Source organism: Anthonomus grandis, chromosome 4 (genome assembly GCF_022605725.1).
Source record: "Anthonomus grandis grandis chromosome 4, icAntGran1.3, whole genome shotgun sequence".
Lineage (NCBI taxonomy): Eukaryota > Metazoa > Arthropoda > Insecta > Coleoptera > Curculionidae > Anthonomus > Anthonomus grandis.
This window is the reverse complement of record NC_065549.1, coordinates 5,598,138-5,621,394: the sequence shown is the minus strand read 5'-3', so window position 1 is coordinate 5,621,394 and position 23,257 is coordinate 5,598,138. Positions and strand designations below refer to the sequence as shown.

Here is a 23,257-nt window from a genome sequence, read left to right as displayed (position 1 = left end):
AATTAATTGATAATCAAGGCTAAGATTCTAGACTGGGTATTAATATTGATTTATAAGCCACTGTTATTAATTAATTATTATTGAATTGATTTTATTTTGATTGTTTTTTATTAATTCCAGGCAATTCTTCCAAGCTTGTTCAATGTCTGAAATAATTTGGAATGGCGTCAACTGCCTGGAATTAATAAGGAATTACTTCAAATGCCTAGAATAAGTCAAAAGAGGCTCAACTATCTACAATTGACATAAAATCAAATTAGGAAAAGAATTCTTGAGAGAAATGAACCAGTAACCTCAACTGTCTGAAATGAATCAGAAATTTCATTTAAACCTATTTGTTTTTAGCTTTTAAAGTGGCTTTTCATGAATTCCAGGCAGTTGAAGACTTTTCTCATTTCTTCCAGGAAACACGTCAAATATCCTAAAGGAGAAATTAATTCAAATGTCTGTAATAAATGATAAAAGGTGTCAAATTCTAAGGGTTTTACTGCCTTCGCCTTTTTAGGGCTATTCTCCAAAAAAAATGAATTAATTTAAAATTGCACTGCATCTTATTCATAAAGTGGTGAAAATACGGTTCAAACCCCTTTAATACCCTTTTTTTGTTTTGTATTTAAAAATAAAGGCTTATTGTAAAATTAAAGTAGATATTTTAAATTCATATACAAGGTGTCTCAAAATAGATCAGAAAAAATGGGATACAGTCCCAAAATGTACAATTTACGCCTCATTTTAGGCATTTAAAGCCATTTCTCATTTCCAGATATTTACATTAGTATCTTATTATTTTCAGGCCAAACCTTTTATTTCAGCTGCCTGGTAGGCATTATCTCAAATTTCTAAAATAGGTAAAAACAAGCTTCAACTGTCCGAAATTAATAAGACATCAAATTTATAAAAGAAGTGAGAGAAAGGAGCAATTAAGCTCAACTGCCTTAAATAAATCAGAAATTTCATTTAAACTTTCGTTTTTCACGAATTCCAGGCAGTTGAAGACATTTCTCATTTCTTCCAGAAAACACGTCAAATACCCTGAAGGAGAAATGAATTCAATTATCTGTAATAAATGATGAAATGTTTCAAATGCCTGGAATAAGTGAAAAAAAAAACGTTTAACTATCATGGGACAGACATAGAATTTATGCCCTATTTTACTTCTCAGCATTTAAACCGAGAAATTGGTTAATATCCAAATATTAGAATGTATGGGGACTTGTTATTAATAAAATAAAAAAAAATAAAATAATGTTTAATATACCAAAATTGATGGTCTTCCTGGACAAGAAAAATTAATTTTCCAATAAAAGCTTTAAAATTTATAATATTTTTGATCGGATTTATTTCTAAGATTCTAGACTAAGTTAAAAGTTATAGTATTTCTACTCAAGTAATTTTGATATTTAGGCCCTGTGAATAATTAGACTTTCATGATTTCCTTTTTAAAATGCAAAATTATATTGATTATTATAGACATATAATCTGAGTAAGTAAAATTGATTTGTTATTAAGTCCTTAAAGGTTTAATATATTTGAAAGCTTATAAATGATTTTCAAGGCTAGGTATTATTGATTATATTAAAAATCACGGTATTTCTAGGTAAGTAATATTAATTTCTATGCAATTATTTGGACTAATGGGACCAACATTCATAAAATTTAAATCCTGACAGAATTGATTTTCTAGACTATATTTCTTTTCAGGGGTCCTAAATATGGTACCACTTTACCCTTAATCAAAAAACTCCCAGTATTGACACCTTACAGTAAGAAAAACAAACAATAATTAAATTTAATAGAAAAAAAACATTAAAAAACAATTAGAAAAGTACTTACGACATCGGGCGTACTCGCGCCGTCCGTATGCGAGGTGGAGTCCGCGTTACTTCTGGTGCCGCCGTCCCCGTTTGTAGACCCCGTCAATTCGGGGGGTTTACCACCATCTCTTTCATCTATCACAAGGTCTATCGGCATTTTACCTTTTAAACAACTAATATACCTGTGACAGAAATTGTCACAGAGCTCGTGAACCTGAAACCAAAAGAGAAAACACACTTATTGTTGTATTTATATTAAACGTTTCAGAAATGTATAGAGGATGATCTGATAATAATTTGTGCCATAGTTTGGTATTCTTAGATTCTTTGGTTTTATTAAATGTTGATGGGGCCACCCGGTTTTTGGTCATTTTATGCGGTTTAACTATTGTTGTTTGGTGATAAGGACTGTTAATGGTACGCCAAAGGCGTGCAAACGGAATGGGTGTTGAAAGAATATGAATTTTATTTAAAGTAATTAATGTTTCAGTAGCATTTTGTTTTTTTAAATAATTTTGAATTTTTGCGGTGGAGATGTGGAGAATATTCAAATTTAATAGTTTTATTTAAAAAATATCGAATATAAAGTGTTCTATTTCGGACAATTTGTGAGATATACTTTGTTTACGCTTTATGCTAAATATAAGTCTCAGATAGCAGGTTTTGGACCCTTTTTTTGTCCAGGATGTCCAAAAAAGACCGATATACGTGATCGACCAATTAAAAAATGATAAAACAAGTGTTTCGCCTTAGTTTCTTGCAATAGGTAATATCGATGTAAATAAAGTGGCTTCAACATCGAATATACTTTTTTCAAATAAAGAGTAATATGTTCCTTTAATTTTAATTTTTAATCTATCATTAAGGCTAGTTTTTTAACGGAGTCCCTAAAATCTATTATATTGTTGTCTAGTTTAGTCCTATACACTTCTGTAGCTGGTTTTTTATAAGCTTCATTGTAGAAAATAATGAACGTCTATTTGCAAGGGTTTATTTTTAATTAATCATCTTTCGAAGATTTCATCTTAAATCATTATCAATTTTTTCTGTTAATATTGCAGCTAAGCTAGGCATAAATTTCTTCATAAATATGATATTTGCAATATTTTAAGTAATTTACAATGTTAAAGCTATATATGCTATATAAAAGTATTCCAAGTATACTAACTTGATTTGATAGTCAAAAATTCAGATTTTTTTCCCTTAGGCAAACTTGCTGTTCTTCGTTATATATTTTAAAATACTAATCATGATAATATGATCAATAGTATTATGAAAATGTAAATACGTTAATTATTCTCCTAGTTTTTGTACAATTTTATTAGTATTATGTAGTTAAAGTTGATTCGCAGGGTTTCTTTAGGGTTCTACTTACGTTTGGTTTATTATTTTTATCTATAGTGTTTAGTTTTTGAGTAGTTCATCTTGTTCGAGAGCCTTATTTTGGCCCCAATTTAGGTTATTTAGGTTATATTATTGTAAATCCCTGTAGTTCTAATTTTCTAGAATTTGTATACTTGCTTGCTTTGACTGTCAGTATTCTCCTAAAGTTATTGGTCTCTTTGGGCAAAAACAATGAAGATAATTCTAAATATCTCGAAACTGTTTCATCGGGTTTTAAAAAGGACGCGCTTCGTGACAAATCATTCAGTTTTAATTGTTTAATCAGTTTTTACCTTGAAAACAATTAAACGACAGTCAAGGCGAGTTAGGTTAGTGTTTTTGACGTTGACAATAAAAGTGTGTTCCCGAATTTCGTCGAATAATATATTAAATGCTTTGGAATAATCTAATAGTATCAAGATAGTTTAATTTCCCGGATCTTAGAAAGTGACAATATTGTCTACTTAATATACTACATTAATATATCACTATTAACTTAATATATCACACAGTGCTGTCGAACAAAAGTCAAAATTCTGACCTTGCAATGGGTTTCAACTTGTTCCTTTTCTGCCAGAAGTATTTATGCTTTTTCTTGAAAGGGAGATTGCAAGATTTATTTTAAAAAATATTAGATGTTAGTATTGGTACGTTGATGATATATTTACAGTCTTTACTGGTTCCTGTGAGAACTTACTGGAATTTCAGGCATTTCTAAGCTCTATTATAATTCCTTCTATTAATTTTACTTTTAAAGAGGAACAATCAGGCAATCTACCTTTTCTAGACCCTTCAATTAAAAGAACAAACAACATGAAACTCGAGTTTGGAAATTATAGAAAACGGCCACAGATGGTCTGACTGTAATTTTGCTGATCTTGATGATTGGAGTATGGTAATAATAATAACTATGGCACTAAAATAATATTAAAAGCTTGTATATGAAATGTTAAAGAAAGGAGATGAATGTATAAATTTGCTGGAGAAAGCAGAACATGGAAATTAAAAAAAAGGATAACACAGACCAACGAAGAAAAGGAAAATTGATAGTATTAGGTCAAATTTTAATAGTGAACTGCATGAACCAAATATTTTTAATTTAGAGAAATTGTATATAAATGAGATATATAAGTATTTTAATGCAATTTATAGTATTCTTAACGATAGATTTAAATAATGTAGTTATACCACTATAAAATCTACAGCAGATTTTGAACTTAAATCACCCAATTCTAAAAAACAAGTAAAAATGTCCGAGAAATTCGATTTGAAAACTGCTGCAGGTTTAATTTCTGTTATGAATGGCATTAAACATATAACTAAACAAATAATAGACGCCATTGAAATGTATGATTCATTCTTAGATGCTGATGGAAAAAAATTGCTAACACGACTTTCTTAAAACGCAAAAATACAACAAACACATGCTTCTAACGCTCTTTTAATTCAAGATTTTAAAAAAATATTTTATTTAAAAAAAATCGGCTGCAATATTATCTTTTAAATTAAATAGCGAAAAGCAAATACCTATCGACGAATTTGGAAGGTCACTTGAGGAATTATCAGTTGATCTTACTTTAACATAAGCTGATGGTAACGAACAAAATATGTGAGTTTTAAGACCCGTTAATGAAAAAACTGCAATCAATTCTTTTGCAAATGGATTAAATAATCATGAATAAAAGCTCGAAACTATTTAACTTTAAATGATGCCATCAGCGGTGCTATAAATGAAGAAATATCTTTGACTGGTTCTAGAGAAATTTTTCATTTAAGACCAGCTAATAATTCGAGGCTCTTATAGAGGTAATAGCTATAATAGCAGCAACTCACAAATTTCTCAGGGCATAGTATCCCGAATGTTAATAGGTCAAATAATAACAATTATTTTAGATATGGGAGAAACAAGTTATTTTAATAAAATTTAATTAAACCTCCCGTTATCACATGTACCCTTACACCCTTCATTTCAAATCATCCAGTTAACTAAAAGTTTTCCGCATTCAATTCACTTGAAAAACTTTAATATCCCTCTATCCCAAAAATATTTTCAAAGGTTATTCTGATAAACTAATAAATTCTCTTTATTTTAAACATGTCAACAAATATTTAAATAAGCCACATATTTACAAAAACGATCCCGTTTACAGAAGCATATCTTATTATGGAAACCTATCCAATTAAGATAAAATGAAAATCTCCCTCCACTTATTTATTAAACATTCAGTTTTTAAAATTCCCGACATGTTTCGGACACAGTTGAGTCCATCATCAGGGGATAAAAGGTTTAATATTGGTATCAGATATACGCTCCAGGGAATTTTATATACGCTGCAGAATTTTTATTTTACCTTAATCTACGACTCCACTGCAAGTATGGACTATTTCTTCACTATCCAATTAAGTTGCCAAAATTATGTCGAGAGACTCACACAATGAGCGATTGTGTGTCTGTTTTAGAACCTCAAATAATTTGTCTAAATCTTTAATCAGCATCAAAGCCAAAATTCCCGTCACACACAGATCTGGTGTTTACAGATTAAAATGTTCTCACCCTGACTGCAATATGTGCTACATCGGACAAAGCGAAAAGAGAATCGAGACGAGAGTCAAAAAACATACTTAACTCATTAAAAAGAATATAAACCGATTTATAACCAATACCTCTTCTCTTTTTGCCAATCATATTATTGATATAGGATTGAGCCTGAAGCGGATACCAAAGTGCTCCACGTTTGTCAGAAGGGCTTTTGGAAATGATAGAAATAAATAAAGACATTAAATCACCGGATTACACTTGTATTAATGAGCAAACTAAACACGACAGCAATATCTTCTTTAATTCCTGGAGTCCTTACATTTTTGATAATCATGCTCCACTAAGAAATATTATTCAAGTTTCAAAAAAACTAGCCCCTGGCTGAATAATGAGGTAGTCCCAGCACAAAAACAACGCAACGCAGCGTTGCGCAAATTTAAACAAAGTCGCTCAATCGATGATCGTATAAGATATAAACAGTGCCGCAATTACTTAGTAAGCGTGGTCAGAGAATCAAAAAAACAGTATATTGAATATCTATGTTCGCAAAACAATCCAGCCAAAATGTGGAAGACTTTTTCTAATATGAATGCTAAGACCAATAAAAATTATAATTTACCACCACGTTTATCTAACCCTGATTCCATTAATAATTTTTTTGGATCGTCCTTAAAAAATATTTCTGCTAAAGGAAAAGTAAGAATCGACTTTTATAACAGTAATGAATTGAACGAAAATTTTATTTTAATTTTTCACTTTCTACTATTGAGGAAATCCATAATGCTATTTGTGCAATAAAAACCAATTCGCGAGAAACCGATGATAATTCTGGTTCTATGTTAAAACTATGCAACCCTTTAGTCGACTCTTATATATTACACATAATTAATTGCTGTATCGAAAGGCAACATTTACCTTTTTTTGAAAGACCGCTATTGGTAAACCTCTAGCTAGAATTGCAAATCCAACTTCCTTGTCAGATCTGCGTATAAATAGCATCCTTCCAGTACTATCTTAAATTTATAAAAAAATTTTATACAACCAATTATATAGTTTTGTAATCGAGAGTCACATAATACCTCAAAACCAATGTGACCTTTTTAAGAGGGTCAAATACAGCAACAGCGGTTGTGTCTGTAAATGATAATATTTGGGAGTCTAACGATGAAGGTCTGGCCGGTATATAACTTTGATGCCACCAACTTTGCTGATGCAACACAGCGTGTTAATCACGACTTACAAACTGTTAGGTCTCTGTCTAATGAACATAATCTACAACTTAACTTAATTGCCAAAAATAATGTGAACTTATATTAACCTAAAAGGGGTCATACTTCCTTTTGTAGCTGCCGCGAGAAATTTAGGTTTACATATTGACAAAGATCTTTGTTTTAGCCAACATGTAAAATTTTTGAACAATAAAGCCTTTTTGGTCCTAAAATTAATTTTTATTCACAGACACTTACTTCATTTTAAATTAAAAAAGCTATATATAGTACGCCTTGTTTGTGGTTATTAGAACAACAAAGAATTCAGAAAATGCAAAACTCTTGTTGTAAGTTAATATATGGCATTTAAAAGGGAGACCACATATCCCATAAAATATCAGAAACAAATTTGCTGAATATGTCAAACAGATGGAGTTTTCATCTTGCCAATTTTCATTACAGGCACTTCTAAGTAAACTTATTCCAAGAAACAAAATTCATCACTTAAATGTAAGAAGCAAAGAATCACTTACTATGTCCAAATTTTAAACTGCTCTATTTAAAACGTCATTTACATTTAGTGCTATTAAACTCTACAACCATATTCCTAACCACCTTAAAATTTTAAATATTATTAAATTTAAATTTCGTTTTTTCCTCTTTCAACCGCAAATATGACTAAATATATTCAATGTCAAAGTTGAAAAATCATATTTTATTGCACCAATGGTCTGTATATTTTTATTCTGAGTTTGCTGCACGCCCTCTTCCCTTTACCTGTGCGAGGAACTTGAGCATTTAATTCCTGCAATATACCCCTTTTTGTGTTTCTATTATTCTTTTATGCTATCTATTTTTAATGGTTAAGTAGGAGTAGCTCTAGGGCTAGACTTTGCCATTATTTTCTATGTATAATTAACTATGTATGTATGTATTTGTTTTTTTTTTGGATTGAAATAAAAAGACTTATTAATATTATATTTAAAACTTTTTTATTTACACCCTGTAACACTACAGTCCGATGATTCTTTTTCACTAGCACCCAGTACTGAGTAGAAATTTATTAATCTGAGATTGCTCAATTTGTTATAATTTTAATTGTTTACTAGATGCCATGCAATGTAGCATACGAGAATTATTTGTTATTGTTTATATTTTGTGAACCTGTAGCCGGCCGAAGTCCCTAAGAACGCCTGAGTTTAAGGAGGCAGTTTTACGTGCCGTGGAAGAAAATCCTGGAAGTACCAGGACAACACAGCACTGTGTGGCAGGTTCTCTCCAATCAACTTTTGTATCCGTATCATTTTCAACGTGTGCAGGCATTACTAGCAAGAGATTTTCTGCTCCGTTTGCAGTTTTGTCTATGGTATTACGAAAAAACTAATAATAACAGAAATTTTAATAAAACCAAAATTTTTCACGGACGAAGCTGGATTTCGGCGTTATGGTATTATTTATTTTCATAGTACTCATGTATGGAGTGACAAAAATCCCCATGCTTACGTACAATGTCGCCACTAAGAGCAATTTTCTTTAAATATGTGGATGGGTGTTGTTCGTGACAATTTACTTGGGCCTTTCTTTTTGCCCTTAAGAATAAACGGCGAATCTTCCTAAGAGTTTCTTCAACAAGAATTGCCTGTACTGCTGGAAGAAGTTCCTCTAAATGTACCTAATTAAATAACTTTTATGCACAATGGAGCTCCTTCTCATTTAAGTATAGCGGTTAGAACTCATCTCAACAACACCTTTATAGGAGGCAATTGGATTGGAAGAGGTGGACCAATTCAATGGCCACCTCGCTCCCCTGACTTATCCAATAGATTTTTATTTATGGGGACACCTTTAAAGTCTGGTGTATGCTAGTCATATACAAACAATAGAAGAGTTAAGAAATAAAATTGTAAATGCTTGCGAGGAAGTGAGAAGTCGAGATTTGTTGTAGTTATTGTTGTAATAAAAAGCTCCTAGAAATGTTTTTGATTTTTTGTTTTCCAAGGCACCTGTGATTTTTTTACCAAAAATTAATAAGCCAATTTAGTCCAGTGGCATGCAGTAAAACGGTATTTATTTTTTTTTGTCGAAAACGAAGTGAGATATGAAAAAAAATACAAAAGGTAAAAAAATATATATATTTTTAAATGCTTAATCAAACAACAATTTTTTTGGCGTTCACGTTTTAGAATAGGCTGAATACCAATTAGGCGGTTCACGTTTAGTTCACGTTATGGGACGTTCATGTTATCGAGACTCTACTGTATATTGAATATCTATGTTTGCAAAACAAGCCAGCGAAAATGTGGAAGACTCTTTCTAATATGAATGCTAAGACCAATAAAAATTATAATTTACCACTGTTTACCTACATTTATTTAAGTAATATTAAATTACATTTATCTAACCCTGATTCCATTAGTAATTTTTTTGGATCGTCCTTACAAAATATTTCTGCTAAAGGAAAAGTAAGAATCCACTTTTATAACAGTAATGAATTGAACGAAAATTTTCCGATACCGATGATCCGAAGAAAATTGCCTGTATTGCTGGAAGAAGGTTCCTTTAAATATACCTAATTAAATAACTTTTATGCACGATGGAGCTCCACCTCATTTTAGTATAGCGGTTAGAACTCATCTCAATAACACCTTTATAGGGGGAAATTGGGTTGGAAGAGGTGGACCAATTTAATGGCCACCTCGCTCCCCTGACTTATCCAATAGATTTTTATTTATGGGGACACCTTTAAAGTCTGGTGTATGCTAATCATATACAAACAATAAAAGAGTTAAGAAATAAAATTGTAAATGCTTGCGAGGAAGTGAGAAGTCGAGATTTGTTGCAGTTATTGTTGCAATAAAAAGCTCCTAGAAATGTTTTTGATTCTTTGTTTTCCAAGGCACCTGTGATTTTTTTACCAAAAATTAATAAGCCGATTTAGTCCAGTAGCATGCAATAAAATGGTATTTTTTTTTTGTCGAAAACGAAGTGAGATACGAAAAAAATACAAAAGGTAAAAAAATATATATATTTTTAAATGCTTAATCAAACAACAAATATTACAGTTAAAAAAAAAGCAGTGGCGTACATTTTTTTGCCAGTAATATTTGCTAAGATGTCCCCCGGGACGCCACTGAACCTTATAATTTTAATCTAATTAGGGCTAAATTAGCCTCTTAATACAACAAGTAATACTGCCAAATTTCAAATGAATCGGGTAAATATTTTGTTTAATATTAATAAAAAATTATTATTTTAAATCACCCTGTACCCATGTTTATAAAAAATTTTTTTCATATTTTTTTACAAGGAATCACCCATTGAAATATCTCTGTCTATTTTTTGAACACCCTGTATTTTAGAGTCTGATGATGGCAAGAACACTTGCCGAAATGCCTCGCTCCTGAAACTAGGATTAGCATTATTTTATTTGTGGAAAAGCGACTTCTCCTATTAACTTTTCTATATTATTAAAAATTGTAAATTATTGTCCATAAAGTTGCAATATACGAATCACTGTGGGGCGGCGCAAAGTCACCACCGTCATCCCTCCCGAAACGACGGTCGCACGGTCGGGTGAGGGGCGGCAGCAAGCGGATTTCGTAATGGTAATGCTGCAGCCTTTTCCTAATTAGGAGGGAAGGAGAAAGAGACCGGCAGGAGATCAATAACCAACACACAACTAGCAGCAGCAGCAGCAGCACAATGCAGTGGTGCTCGTGTTACAAACAGTCGTCCGGCCGGATTATTGTCCCTTCGTCTCAAATTCCTCGTATTAAACGCCGACATGTAAAAATATGGAAATTGGCGGCAGAGACGTCGGCGGCGGCAGCAAGCAGCAGCGGCAGAATCATCGGCAACAACAACAACAACAACAACAACAGCACCAACAACAACAGAAACGGCAGAATGCGGTTTCTTCGATCGCCCTAAGAGACCGGATGACCATCGCCGCCGCATCTTTCTCGGCCCGTTTTGCATTCGCAACCACATTTAAATTGCTAAAAGGGGACACTATCAAGCGGCTCATCTCTCTCTCTTATACGATATTATAATCTTCTTCTTCTTCTTCTTGTTGTTGCAAAGCAAATGCATATAACCGGTTAACCCAGACGCCGTTTTCTTCTTCTTCTTCTTCGTCTTCTGGTTCTTCTACGTCTTCGATGCTGCTTGACGGCCATCTTGAAGATTAGCTTTAACTCTGCCTCTGCTGTCCGATGACCTAACTTGTATGCAAAACAGACATGCTATTTTTCCTGAATCGTCATTGAAAATTTAAAACGCATAATGCATATCTTATTAATTCATTTCGGTATCTATTTTGAATGAATTAGTAAGATGTATGGCTTTTACATTAGAGAAAAAGGATTCGCCTTTATGTACGTATGCCAGTTTATCTCTCTTTTTTTCTCAATCAGTTATAATTTTTGCAAGAGATGACGTGCTCTCTGTTGAATGCTAATGTTAGTTAAATAAAGATATGCAACAGTCTCAATCTATTTCCTGTTTTTTTTTTGTTGATAATGAATAATGGTCAGCGTTTTAAACCACTTTAAAGTGATTTGAAGAACTTAAAATAAATTATTTATTTATTTATTGGTGATTATAAAGGGGATACAACTGTGTAACTAACTAACTCAAATAACCCAACTTAATAAGAAATTACCCTCGAAAAGATCCGCAGGAATGCCACTATTTTAGGATGGAAAAATTTTGAAAATAGTTTCAGTGGTTCTCAAGTTATGATCAAAAATGTCCGTTAAAAAATAATAGTCATTAGATTACAATTTAGTTTAAAAATCTTCAAACTTGGTGAGTTTTGAATCTTGGATGATCAATCTGCCTTTAATTCAAGTAGTTTTTGAAGTCCAAATAATGTTGAAACTCCTATAATTAATAATTAGACTTTTTTTATGTAAATTTTACTATTTTATAGAAATATTTACAATTAAAGTGAAAGTTAAAAAAAAGGAGCAAGAAATGTGCCCCAACCAAAAGTGCCCTAACTAACGAAATTTTCAATTCAGAGTGACATTTCTACCCTTAAATTAAGCCTAGGAATTCCACTAATTTGCCGTGAAAAAAATATGAAAATATTTCTAGTGGTTTCCAAGTTATGACCGCTAAAAAATACGAATCATAAAATTACAATTCGGTTTTAAAATCTCAAATTTAGTGACTCTTGGACTTTGAATGCTACAGTCGCCTTTAACTCAAAAAGTTTTTAAGGTACAAGGAACGCTTATGCACCAAATTAATCGAAAATAATTGGAATTTTTTATGTGTAATTCTTTTTAAATACTTCACTTATTTCATAAAAATATTTGCAATGAGAGTAAAAATTAGTAAAAAAATTAGCAAAAAATTGGGTCCAACCAAAAATGCCACAACTATTAAAATTTTTAATTCAGAGTGACGTTCTTACCCTTAAATTAATCCTCGTGAATCTCGCTATTCTGCAGTGAAAAAATTATGAAAATATTTTTAGTGGTTCCCAAGCTATGACCAAAAATATCCGTGAAAAAATAAAAGTCGTAAAATTACAATTTAGTTGTAAAATCTTCAAATTTGGTGGACCTCGGATGGTTTTGAGGTACAAGGAACGTCCCTACATGAAATAATTTAAAAATAAATATATTTTTTTTTTGTAAAACTTTTTCATAGAAATATTTGCAATGAAACTGAAAATTAGTGAAATGTACGCCAACCAAAAATGCCCTTAATATCCAAATATTTAATTCAGAGTGACGTTTCTATAAGCGAAGTCATGACCAAAAATTTCCGCTAAAAAACAAAAATCATAGAATTACAAATTTGGTTTTAAAATCTTCAAACTTGGTGGCTCTTGACCCTAAAATTTATCTCATTTAGTTCAACATTTTTGAGGTACAAGGAATGTTCGTATATAAAATTGTTTAAAAATAATTAAACTTCTTTGCATTGTAATCCTTTTTAAAATTGTAAAAAAAGTAACTTATTAATTTTGGAAGTGTTATATGATGCGCAATTGCTATAAATCTATTTTGCGTATTTTATACTAAAATTGACTTCATTTCACTTATGTTGATTGAATTATGAGCAAATTTTTAAATAAAAAATAATTTCTGTTGAAAGGGAATTTTCATTATAAATTCGAAGAAAAACCAATTTTTGCTAATTTCTAGGTGCAAAAAAATATTAATAAGAAATTTAAATTTTCAAAATATTTTATAAAATTAAAAAAGGACATTTTTAATTCAGTTTCACAAATTTCAATAATTTTGTAATTTAATTTCAGGGAATTTAAGTAAAGATTAAAAACAATTTTTTTATTCTTCAGGTTCATTCATACTTGAAACTTTGAATATCCTCAACAGTTTTCCAGAATAAGTGGGTTATCTTTAGACGAGTTTAACATTTAATGAATCAATTATTATTATACTTTTCACAAAGCTTAAATATTTTGAGAAAGTCTGACGTATTAGTCCAAATATCAACTTTCACGCCAATTATTTTTTTTTGTTATTGGATTCATGTAGATGAAATAAAATGACCCTTTTTTAATTAAGGCACAATGTAAGTTATGCTATAGTTAACGTTTTTATTATTAGGAAAATTAATTATTTTTTTACACTTCTAGAGCATACAAATTTTATAAAAAATCAACAGAATTTACCTTTTAATAATCCCATTGGAAAATGAATACAACTTTGAAAAAAGGCTCAGAATTCAGTTTAAAAATAAGTTCATTTCCAATTTTTATATTAAATTATATTAATATATAGTTTAAAAAAAATGTTGTCACAGTCGTATAAGTTAAGTCTTAATTAAAAGAATACATTCATATTTAATGAAGTTTCTATCATTTATTTGCTCATCTTCAGGACTCTTAGAACCTAATAATCTCAAAATAAAAACTTAATATTGTTATCCTTATTAATGTCATGAGGATAATAAAATAAATGGTCGATATATTCGCAGCAATTATTTTCTAATCAACTACCCGTATTATTTATTCAATATGCAAGAATTATAGCTGCACTTAACAAATATTGAAGAAAATAGTAAAAAAATGGGTGTCATAGCCATTTAATTTATGCCAGAAATGTGTAACCTTATTAGTATATTTTTTATTTTTTTAATATAAAAGTCGAGTTTTTCCAATCCAAGTTGGGTATCATGGCCATTTATGGTATACAATAGTTAATAGTAAAAATTCGTTTTAACACTAATTATTTGGTATAGGAGAAAGGACAAAAAAAATAAGCATAACGTCCATTTAAATTATGCCAAAATTAAGCAAGTTAATTTTTTTTCACATTAAAAAACAGGGGAAAAATGCTCCAAAAAGATATGTTTTAAGGATTTAAAATATCACATACTGATAATATTAAGGAAATTTTACCCGAACTCCCAAAAAGGCACCTCTACTTAACACCGTCCAAAATGCAGATGTTAACCCTCAAATATTAATAACTTTTGTTCAGGTTACGCTTAAAAGATAATTTCACTCCCTCTAAATTAATATAAGGGAAGGGGCATTTGCATTTTAATGTCGATAATTTTCGAGAGAGAGCAGAAAGGGTAGGTGCGATAAGCAGGAATTTCGGGTAGGACGGGGGGGAATGGATAACGAACGCGTTTAGATTTATTTTTACAAGGGACAATTTAAATTACGGTATCATACGGTAATGGGCTTTGTTGGAGGCCATTAGTACGCCCGACGCTTTCGTTACAGCGTGACGATATCGAAAAATTAATGGACAAAAGTAATGGCGAATGCGACAAACAATCAGAATTTGATGTGTTTAAGGCAGAATGACACAAGCACCATTTTGTAAATTTTAGGCACAAAAAATAGCTGCTTTTGAAAAAGTAAATTTATTTTTTTATAATCGTATGTTCTTCGGATATAATCGTTTGTTCCAAAACAAGTCTTTAACTAGATATGTGCATTGACGCTTATCTAAAGGTGTACCAGTTTTTTTTGTGCTAAAAAATAGACAGACAAACAGTATATTTAGAAGGTATCTAGTACTGGATTAATTTACTTAACCCTATTTTAGTTTATTTTAGTTTATTTAAATAGTATCAATCAATGCCCTAATTCAGTTTTTCGTTGTTTTTACATGTAAACCATTTTTTACTTTTTTTTCTTTTATTTTTGTGTAATAAAAGTAAGATAAAAATTATTCCTCTGATTGTGCTTAATATGACATTCAGAAAAAAAATTGCTGTATTTGCTTAATAGGCAAACTTAAAGGCATAACTTAAATGGCTATGACACCCATTTCATTAGAAATATTAATTTTTTTATTTACCTTTAGTATACGTACGATGCCTCATATGAGGATGGATTAAAAAGTGTTATATGTTTATTTTTAAATAAACTGTAAAGGAGCTGGTGGGAGAAAATTTGGCAAAAGTTCAAAACCGAAAAAGGCTATTTTTTCAAAATTAATGAGAAAAATTAATGTTTTAATTTTGTAATGGATGCTCAGTTTAAGTGCAAAACTAAAAGTATTTTACACACATTTTCGGAAAATTAATAAAAAAGAAGTTATAGGCATATTTGTGGTTTTTGACTAAAACTGATTACAAAATGTAAGAATTTTTAAAGTTTTTCGAATTAAAAAAAAATATTTTCACCATAAATTGATCATAAAGACTTAATTAAAAAAAACTTATGGAAAAGGTTGCCATAAGAAAGCGAGGCAAAAATAGAAAGTTAAAATTGCTATAAGATTCTATTGAATTTTATATTTTTTAATAAAAAATCTGTTTTTCAGTTAAAATTATTTTTTGGATTTGTCACTGGAAAAAATCTTCTTCTTTAAAAAACATTTTTTATCAAATATTTAATTTTTTTTAGATAACGCTGAAATAGGTGTCGAAGGAATTTAATTGAGGAACCTGTGTACAAATTTTTCAAACTGTATTTTGAGTGGTTTTTGAGTTAGAGCTATTTCTTGTAATTTTCATTAAAGAAATCATTTTTCTCGAAAAACATTTTTTCTCGAATATTTTAATTTTTTATTATGAAAAACGCTAAAATATGTCTAATAAAATTAATTGAAGAGTAAAACAAATCATAAAATTTCTTAACTATTGCATAACTTAAGTGGCTAAAATACGCGTTTCTATAAAATTGACTTTTTTTTTCAATTAAAATTTATTGCTTGAAAAAAAACTAAAAAAAAATTATTGCAAAAAGGAATTTGGAGACATTTTCAAATATTTAATTAAATCGGACCAATTAAATTTATACGCTTTACTGTAAAAAAAATATAATATTTAAAGAGTAAAAGTTTTTAGTTGAGTGACGTTTTAAACCTTTATTCGACCATCTTCAGTATCATATCACATTGTTTATGTATCATAAACGAAGTTGATGCATGTTCACTTTTGCAAATTTATACTTTTTTTAATTTTAACATTTCCATGTGGCCTATGTTCTATGCAGTTTTCAAAAAATTGATTGTAAATTTGGAAAACTATATTGTACTACTTACTTTACACTATTTTAGGTTAATATATTATATTTGGATAGTTCTAGCCATTTTTAAAAAATTCTATTTCCTATATTTTTATGTATAAAAAACAAGGTATCCGGAAGGAAAACATGTAACATAATAGCTTTGTATTTTAAACCTAAAACAGGTCTAATAAAGGATCAAGAAATCCTTCAATAAATCATAACGTCTTTTATTTACAAAAAATGTTTGCCCTTTAGTGTAAGGCAAGGACGATATGGTATCGATACAAAATGGAATTATAACATTTCTTAATTATCGCATAACTTATATGAGTATGATACCCATTCCATGAAGCTTCAATTAAAATACGACAGTTTAATTAATTAATTGAGAAGTATATTTTCATTCAACTGCCATGAATTTTGATGTTTCGACCCAATAAACGGTCAAATAGTCTTGAAGATGCTTACATAAATGATCGACACTTTCCAGTAGGAAAATCTCCCTAAAAGACTGCTTTTTGTGGTTTTTAGAAAAAAGAATGTACTGTGTTTGCTTCTATAATTTCACAATTGCATAACTTAAATGGCCATGATGCCAATTTGTTAAAAAAAATATTTTTTTATTTAGCTAAACTTCTACAAAGAAAATTGTTGTATTTTCCTTAATATGGCATAACTTAAATGGCTATGACACCGATTTCTTTAAAAATGTAGTTTTTTATTTCATTTGAATATTTGGGATTATTTGATTCAGGTAGTTCAAGATAAATAACTGTCATAGACAGTTATTTCTCAGTTTTCCTACCTGAAATTCTTGTTTTAAATATTTGTTCCAAAAAACAAATAAAAAATCAAGTCTTGATAATTTTTTTGAATTTACCCAAAACTCTCTAAATTTCCCAAAACATGGAAAAAAATTGTTTTTTTATTTTATAATTAAGCTGAAAAAAATAAAGTAAATAGTTGTTTAGGTGTAATTTTTTTTTTCAAAAATACGACATTCTTTTTTATTTATAAAAAGCGCATTTTTCACTTGTTCTAATGGAAATATTAAAATAACTTTTGTATAAGATGAAACTCGTAATTAAAATATAGTATAACTCTAAATTCCTTAATTGTAGCATAACTTAAATAGATGTGAAACCCATTTCTTTTACTTGAATGCCTAGACAAAACTTCTTAATAATTTCCGATAGGAATTTTTCTCTTTATCACAAGCAATAACGTACTCATAATAATTTTTCAAATAAAATATTTGGAACATTTCTTGGAACAATAAGACAACAAATGTTTTTCAAGCTTTCACTAGTGCAAAAATAACGTATTAGAAATTAATGTCAAAATATTACACGTAACGATAAACAAAAGCATTATCTTTTAAAAAAAAATTAACTATATAACCCATTTTCTATGTACAAAGGTGTTTTTTAGACGCCATTATCTAAGGCCATACTTTATTGACTGGAAGATTTTTTGCAGATAATTACCGCCAATTGTAATTATATTCGGTACGTTCGTATGTAGTTTAACGGAATAAAAAAATTGGAATATTTTCAGGTAACGCGTAATACGTTAATGTGTTGTTCTTGTTTGTTCGGTCGGGTGTATTAATAAAAAAAAACTAACACGATAGACTTGGACCATTTAGATTTTAAAAATTTCCAAATTTTCTGAAAGTGATATTAAAAATAAGGCTTTGCTCTATATTATCTCTAGATTTCCTTTGGAAAAGGGACACTTACATGCTAAATTAATAAAATCCAATGACGATAGCTCCTATACAAATGCAGTTCAAGCAAGCCTGTGCAAAAATTTAGGTATATAACAACAGCTCTACATATCCACCTAAAGTTCCCAGTTGTATATTGAAATGGTTCTTTTGCATGCCTCCGCATAAATTTATTTTAAAATTTCTTCAACTCTCGTCTGAATTTAATTAACAAGGCCAAAAAGGCCAACAAGAGAGAGAGAGCCAAATACAAAAAAAAAAGAATCAAGAAGAACTTGGCATTTATTTCCATATAGCTAACAAAACTCTCTGATATTTTGCCCCGGCGAGCTAGTAGCCCATGTCTGCCTCGAAAGGCATCTGGCTCCATTTGCATATTATACCGAGCCCGTCAAGCGTGGATGAAAACAGAAAAAAAAACGAAACTGACAAAAACGATTTAACTTGCAACTTTGCAGGATTTGAACGACCTCGATTTAGAATCTCGATATAAAAAGGAACGACCCACGCCCGGTCTCTCTTTAGTTCTCGCTCGCTCGATCTCTCTCTCTCTCGCTCTCACTCGCACTGCGTTTTGTCTGAAACATATTTTTGGTATTAGTCCAACAAAACCCCGACTGAGGATTGCAGGAAACTATTCTTGGACATTTTGATCCGAGATAATGACCTTCCAACTAAATAGTTGTCCGAATAATAAAATATCAGCTTGCGGGACATTAAAATATTCATAAAATGTCCGACCGCGCTGCTTTACACAGATCTTTATCATATTCACGGTTTTAATTCTCGGATTTCGTTGAAGAGCTGAAGCAAGAAAAAAATTAAATAAAATAAAAAACGAGCCATGGAACGTTGTTATGAAGATTAAGGAGAAATTCGGTGTTATTGCCTCAAAAAAGGACGGATTTTTAATTATACGAAGGGCAATTACAATTTTAACGACTAACTATGAAAGCACCAGCTGATTTATTCAAAAGTCGTAGCATTGATCCAAAATTTTCTGCTGATTCATTCATATAAGGGGCTTAAAAGCATACTGGCAGTTGTAAAACATTACGTTTACAAGAATTGTAACTTAAGGGGGGTGCATTAGAGTAGAAGCTTTATAGAAAAAATGAATTTTAATTAAATGGGTGTCATGGCCACTTAAGTTATGCCATAAATAAGAAAAAACATCTATTTTTTCCTTAAGGCACATACAGTAATTTTTTTCTTTTAGGCAGATTTACCGTATAAAGTTTTGACTATTTATTTGAACATCAAAGTTCAATTCCAATTATTAACTCATATATTAATGTTTTAGCTTTCAAGTCAGCTTAACAATATTTATAGTCAGTTTTTCATTCAACTGCCTGAAATACATAAAAAAATGTTCTTCCAGGCTGTTGAAGCATAGGATAATGTTTTTTAACTACCTGGTCATTAAAAGAAATTACTTCTGAAACTGCTTGGAAGAAATAAATCAGTTTTTTTTTTAATATAAATCATATAAGAACATGGTGTTTTATGGAAAATGTTGAAAAACTAAACCCTGAAATTGACTCTTAATTCATCTTTTGAACCAAATATTTATAGCAAGAATTCCAGGTGGATAAATTCAGATTTTTTGTTTATTTTCCAGAAAAATACGTTTTCAACTTCCAAGACTTATATTTCAGTTTTTAATCTAATTTTGGAAAATTGTTGAAATGCTCTTTCAATCATTTTATTGGAGGAATCCGTTTTCTTACTTTCAAATCTCTAACTTTTTTTATTTGAGAAATATCAACATTTTGTGACTTGGAACTTTGATTTTTTTAAGAAGCAATTTTTATTCAACTACCAAGGCATATTTGCATGTTTATTTTATTTTTTTATAAAATTGATGAAATATGCCTTCAAATAATAAATTGAAAAAATCTGTATTGGAATTTTCAAATTCCTAACTTCCTTTTTTACAGAAATATCAACATAATTCAAAATTCCAAAATTACTTATAAATTGACCAAGAAGAAACCACAGTTGTATCCAGTTATGCATTTTTTTGTAAAAAAATTAAATTTTTATGGGCAAATTTAATTGAGGATAATTTGCTTTCTAGGGCTTTTTTTGGTGTGTACATATATTGGAGTAAAGGTTTTTAGATTCTTAATGGTTCAAAGTCAAACATCTTCAGCTGCAATATTTTTGTAGGACAAAAAGTATGATATTTAAGAGAATATTCCCTAGAGGTTTAGGGGCGATATTATGAGGTTTTCATTTATCTGAAGAGGATCAAGGCGATCATTCCATTAAAAGCTGAATATCTGAAAAACTAGGTAAAAATATTTTCCTGAAATTAAAAGTAAATTATTCAAGGGAATATTCTTTAAAAATGCTACCAAGGCTTCAAGGCTTTCCAAGTAATATTTTAGAAAATATCCAGGTCTAAAGGTAAAAGAATTATTAAAGTTCAAAGCCTAATAACTTCGAAAAAAGGAATATTCCTATAATACAAGAAGCGTATTAATTACAAAAGAATGCTGTAAAAACGAAATTCTGAAAAAAAAATTATATTGCATAAGCAGCTTACAAGAATACGCATATTTAGTTAATTTCCCCTACATACTAATAAATGCTGGTGAAAATTGCTAAAAATTTACCATTTTTTAAGAGTCACCCATTTTTTTCCAAAAACGAATAAAGAAGGAATATTTTTGAATTTTAAATATTAATTTATTTCAAAAACTGCATGAAAAATATCAGAAAGCTATAGAACAGTATAGAAAAATAAAGTCACCCACAAATAATTAATTTCTACTTTCAAATACAATTATAGATTGACCATAAAGAAATAGTAGCCGTATGTATTTAAGTTATGCATTTAAAAAAAAAATTTTAATTTAAAAGCGAAATTAATTGAAGGTGAAAATTGATGATGAAAATTGCTAAAGATTCCCATTTTTTATGAATTTTTAGAATTTTACACAATTTTTTTTTAAATAGATTATTTTTTTATTTTTAAATGATAATTTTTCCAAGAAAACTGCATGAAAAATGTCAGAAGGCAATTAGACATTGATAATTCACTTACAAATAACTAAGTTTAAATTTGAAAATTAGTTACAGATTGATCATAAAGAAATAACGGTCGTATCCATTTAAGTTATGCTTTATTTTGTGAAATATTTATATTTTAAAGGAAAAATTATTTGAAAGCCATATGCTTGAGAAAATTGCTAAAAATTCATAATTTTATAAAAATTATTAGATTCTTATACGTTTTTTGCAAAAACGAAGATGGAAGGAATATTTTTTAGCGACGTTTCGAGCTTTCAATAAAACTTCAGGCCACCAAACATACCCAAATTTATCTGGTCTTAAAAACAATATCGTTGCTTTTTAGTAGTTGACGAAATTAAAGAAAAATTAAAGAAAAGGGTCTCATATCCATTTAAGTTATGCTATAAGTATGGAATTCTGGAATTATGGAAGTATGGAATCATTAATGATTTTTATTATTTTTGATATGACATTCTTAAAATATACTTCAAAGTTATTTTTTTTTAAATATATTTTGGTGTTTCAATGTGCCAATTTAAATATCCAAAAAATGTCTTTTTACGCCTCAAATAACTCAAAAATCCCTTTTTTTTCTTTAAAAACTCGTGATTTTTTAAATTTTTGGTAAGTTGGGTAAGTTTATCATGAAAAATCCATTACTTCTTATATTGAAAAAAATGCAACTGCCTGTAATAAATAAACAACCACTTCAACTTAACCCAAATAAATTAAAACCTATATATAATAAAGCAAATAAATAAGCAACGTTTTCATCACTCAATACATTTTCAGACGTATCCAAAATCTTGTTATGTTTTGACGACACTACGACTGCTATTCGATACTGGTGTATGTTTAATTTAAAAACCCCATAAGGCATTATCTCGAAACGGCCTCATTAAAAAAAAGCCATAAAACCGAACCAAAAAAAAAATGTAATTAAAGAAACAACCAAAGGCCCAATTCATTTAAAAATCGGTGATATCGTCCGAGGACCATTATATAAGACGTTTCGGAAGATAAAAATGAGCCCAATTCTCAAAAAAGATGTTGAACGAGCGCGGGCCAAATGGAAGAAACGCGACCGTAAATTAGAATTTCCTGTTTTCAGATTAGATTCGAGTTAAAAAGGTGGGCCCAGAACCTCGTGGGATAATGTTACAAACCGTATATGTATGTATAAATAATATCGAGAACCGATTTGCATTTTGTCTCGCATGCACAACAATATAAATTATCGATATTCGGTCAATTGAAGCGGTCCTATGCAAATGAATTTCAAAATAAAAAAAAAGCAGATGTCTCGTGTGGGATAATAATTATTGCGTTTTCTTACCGGTACAAATTTATTTAAATCGGCCTCATTAGTAAGTTTTGCTCGCGTTAATTAGTCGAGATAAGATAAACAATGATCAATAACCAAGGACTTACCTTTTCTAATTCTAAAAGATGAAACCGAAGTACTTGAATTGCTTGCACCATCTGAAATTAAAAAAATAAAATTATTGCACTGTTTTTGTGACAAAAAAAAACAATTTGACATCGTAAATTAGAAAATTGCCTATATTTATCTATTCGCGACAATAAACGTCTATATTCGTATTCGAAATATGCATAATAAATTAATTAGGCAGGCGCGAGGGCGTGATTGGTATAAATTAAAGTTTATTGCTTTTATATTATTTATTTAGTCTAATATGTCGTTTGGTAAAACAGGTATTGATTAGGTTTTATGAAATTTTATAGGTTTTTTATTGCCCGTGTTTGTGTGTGGATTTTTAAAGGAATTTAAAACGGGCGTGTTTTTTTTATTTAATATTCTTAGAATATGCTTGAACAGAGTTTTCTTGACCAGATTGGAATATGAGGTGTGAAGTTTGCTTTCTTAGGTAAAATAAAATTAAGTGAATTTGTTAAAGATACTTCATTCAATATGATTTTAGGATATTAAGAAATTAATAATTTTTTAGAGCCGTATAAGAATTTATAAATTTATTAAAGATGTCCAAATGAAAAAAAGTCTGAAATATCATTGAAATTTCTGAAATTAAAAAAAATTTATTAGTATAAGATAAAGTCAAAAGTGCCTAAAATTTAAGAAAATTTTTA

At 29.7% G+C, this 23,257-nt stretch overlaps 1 protein-coding gene across 1 annotated transcript in view; it reads right to left on the bottom strand.

Moving 5' to 3' along the window:
• The window catches only part of LOC126735273 (homeobox protein homothorax-like), a 199,594-nt gene that overhangs the window by 38,887 nt on the left and 137,450 nt on the right, over window positions 1–23,257 (bottom strand). The window contains exons 6-7 of the mRNA XM_050439221.1: window positions 22,580–22,630; window positions 1,834–2,028 (exon numbers count right to left, since the gene is read on the bottom strand). Of these exons, the coding sequence (XP_050295178.1) occupies window positions 1,834–2,028; window positions 22,580–22,630 (246 nt within the window). The remainder of the gene's footprint in view (window positions 1–1,833; window positions 2,029–22,579; window positions 22,631–23,257) is intronic.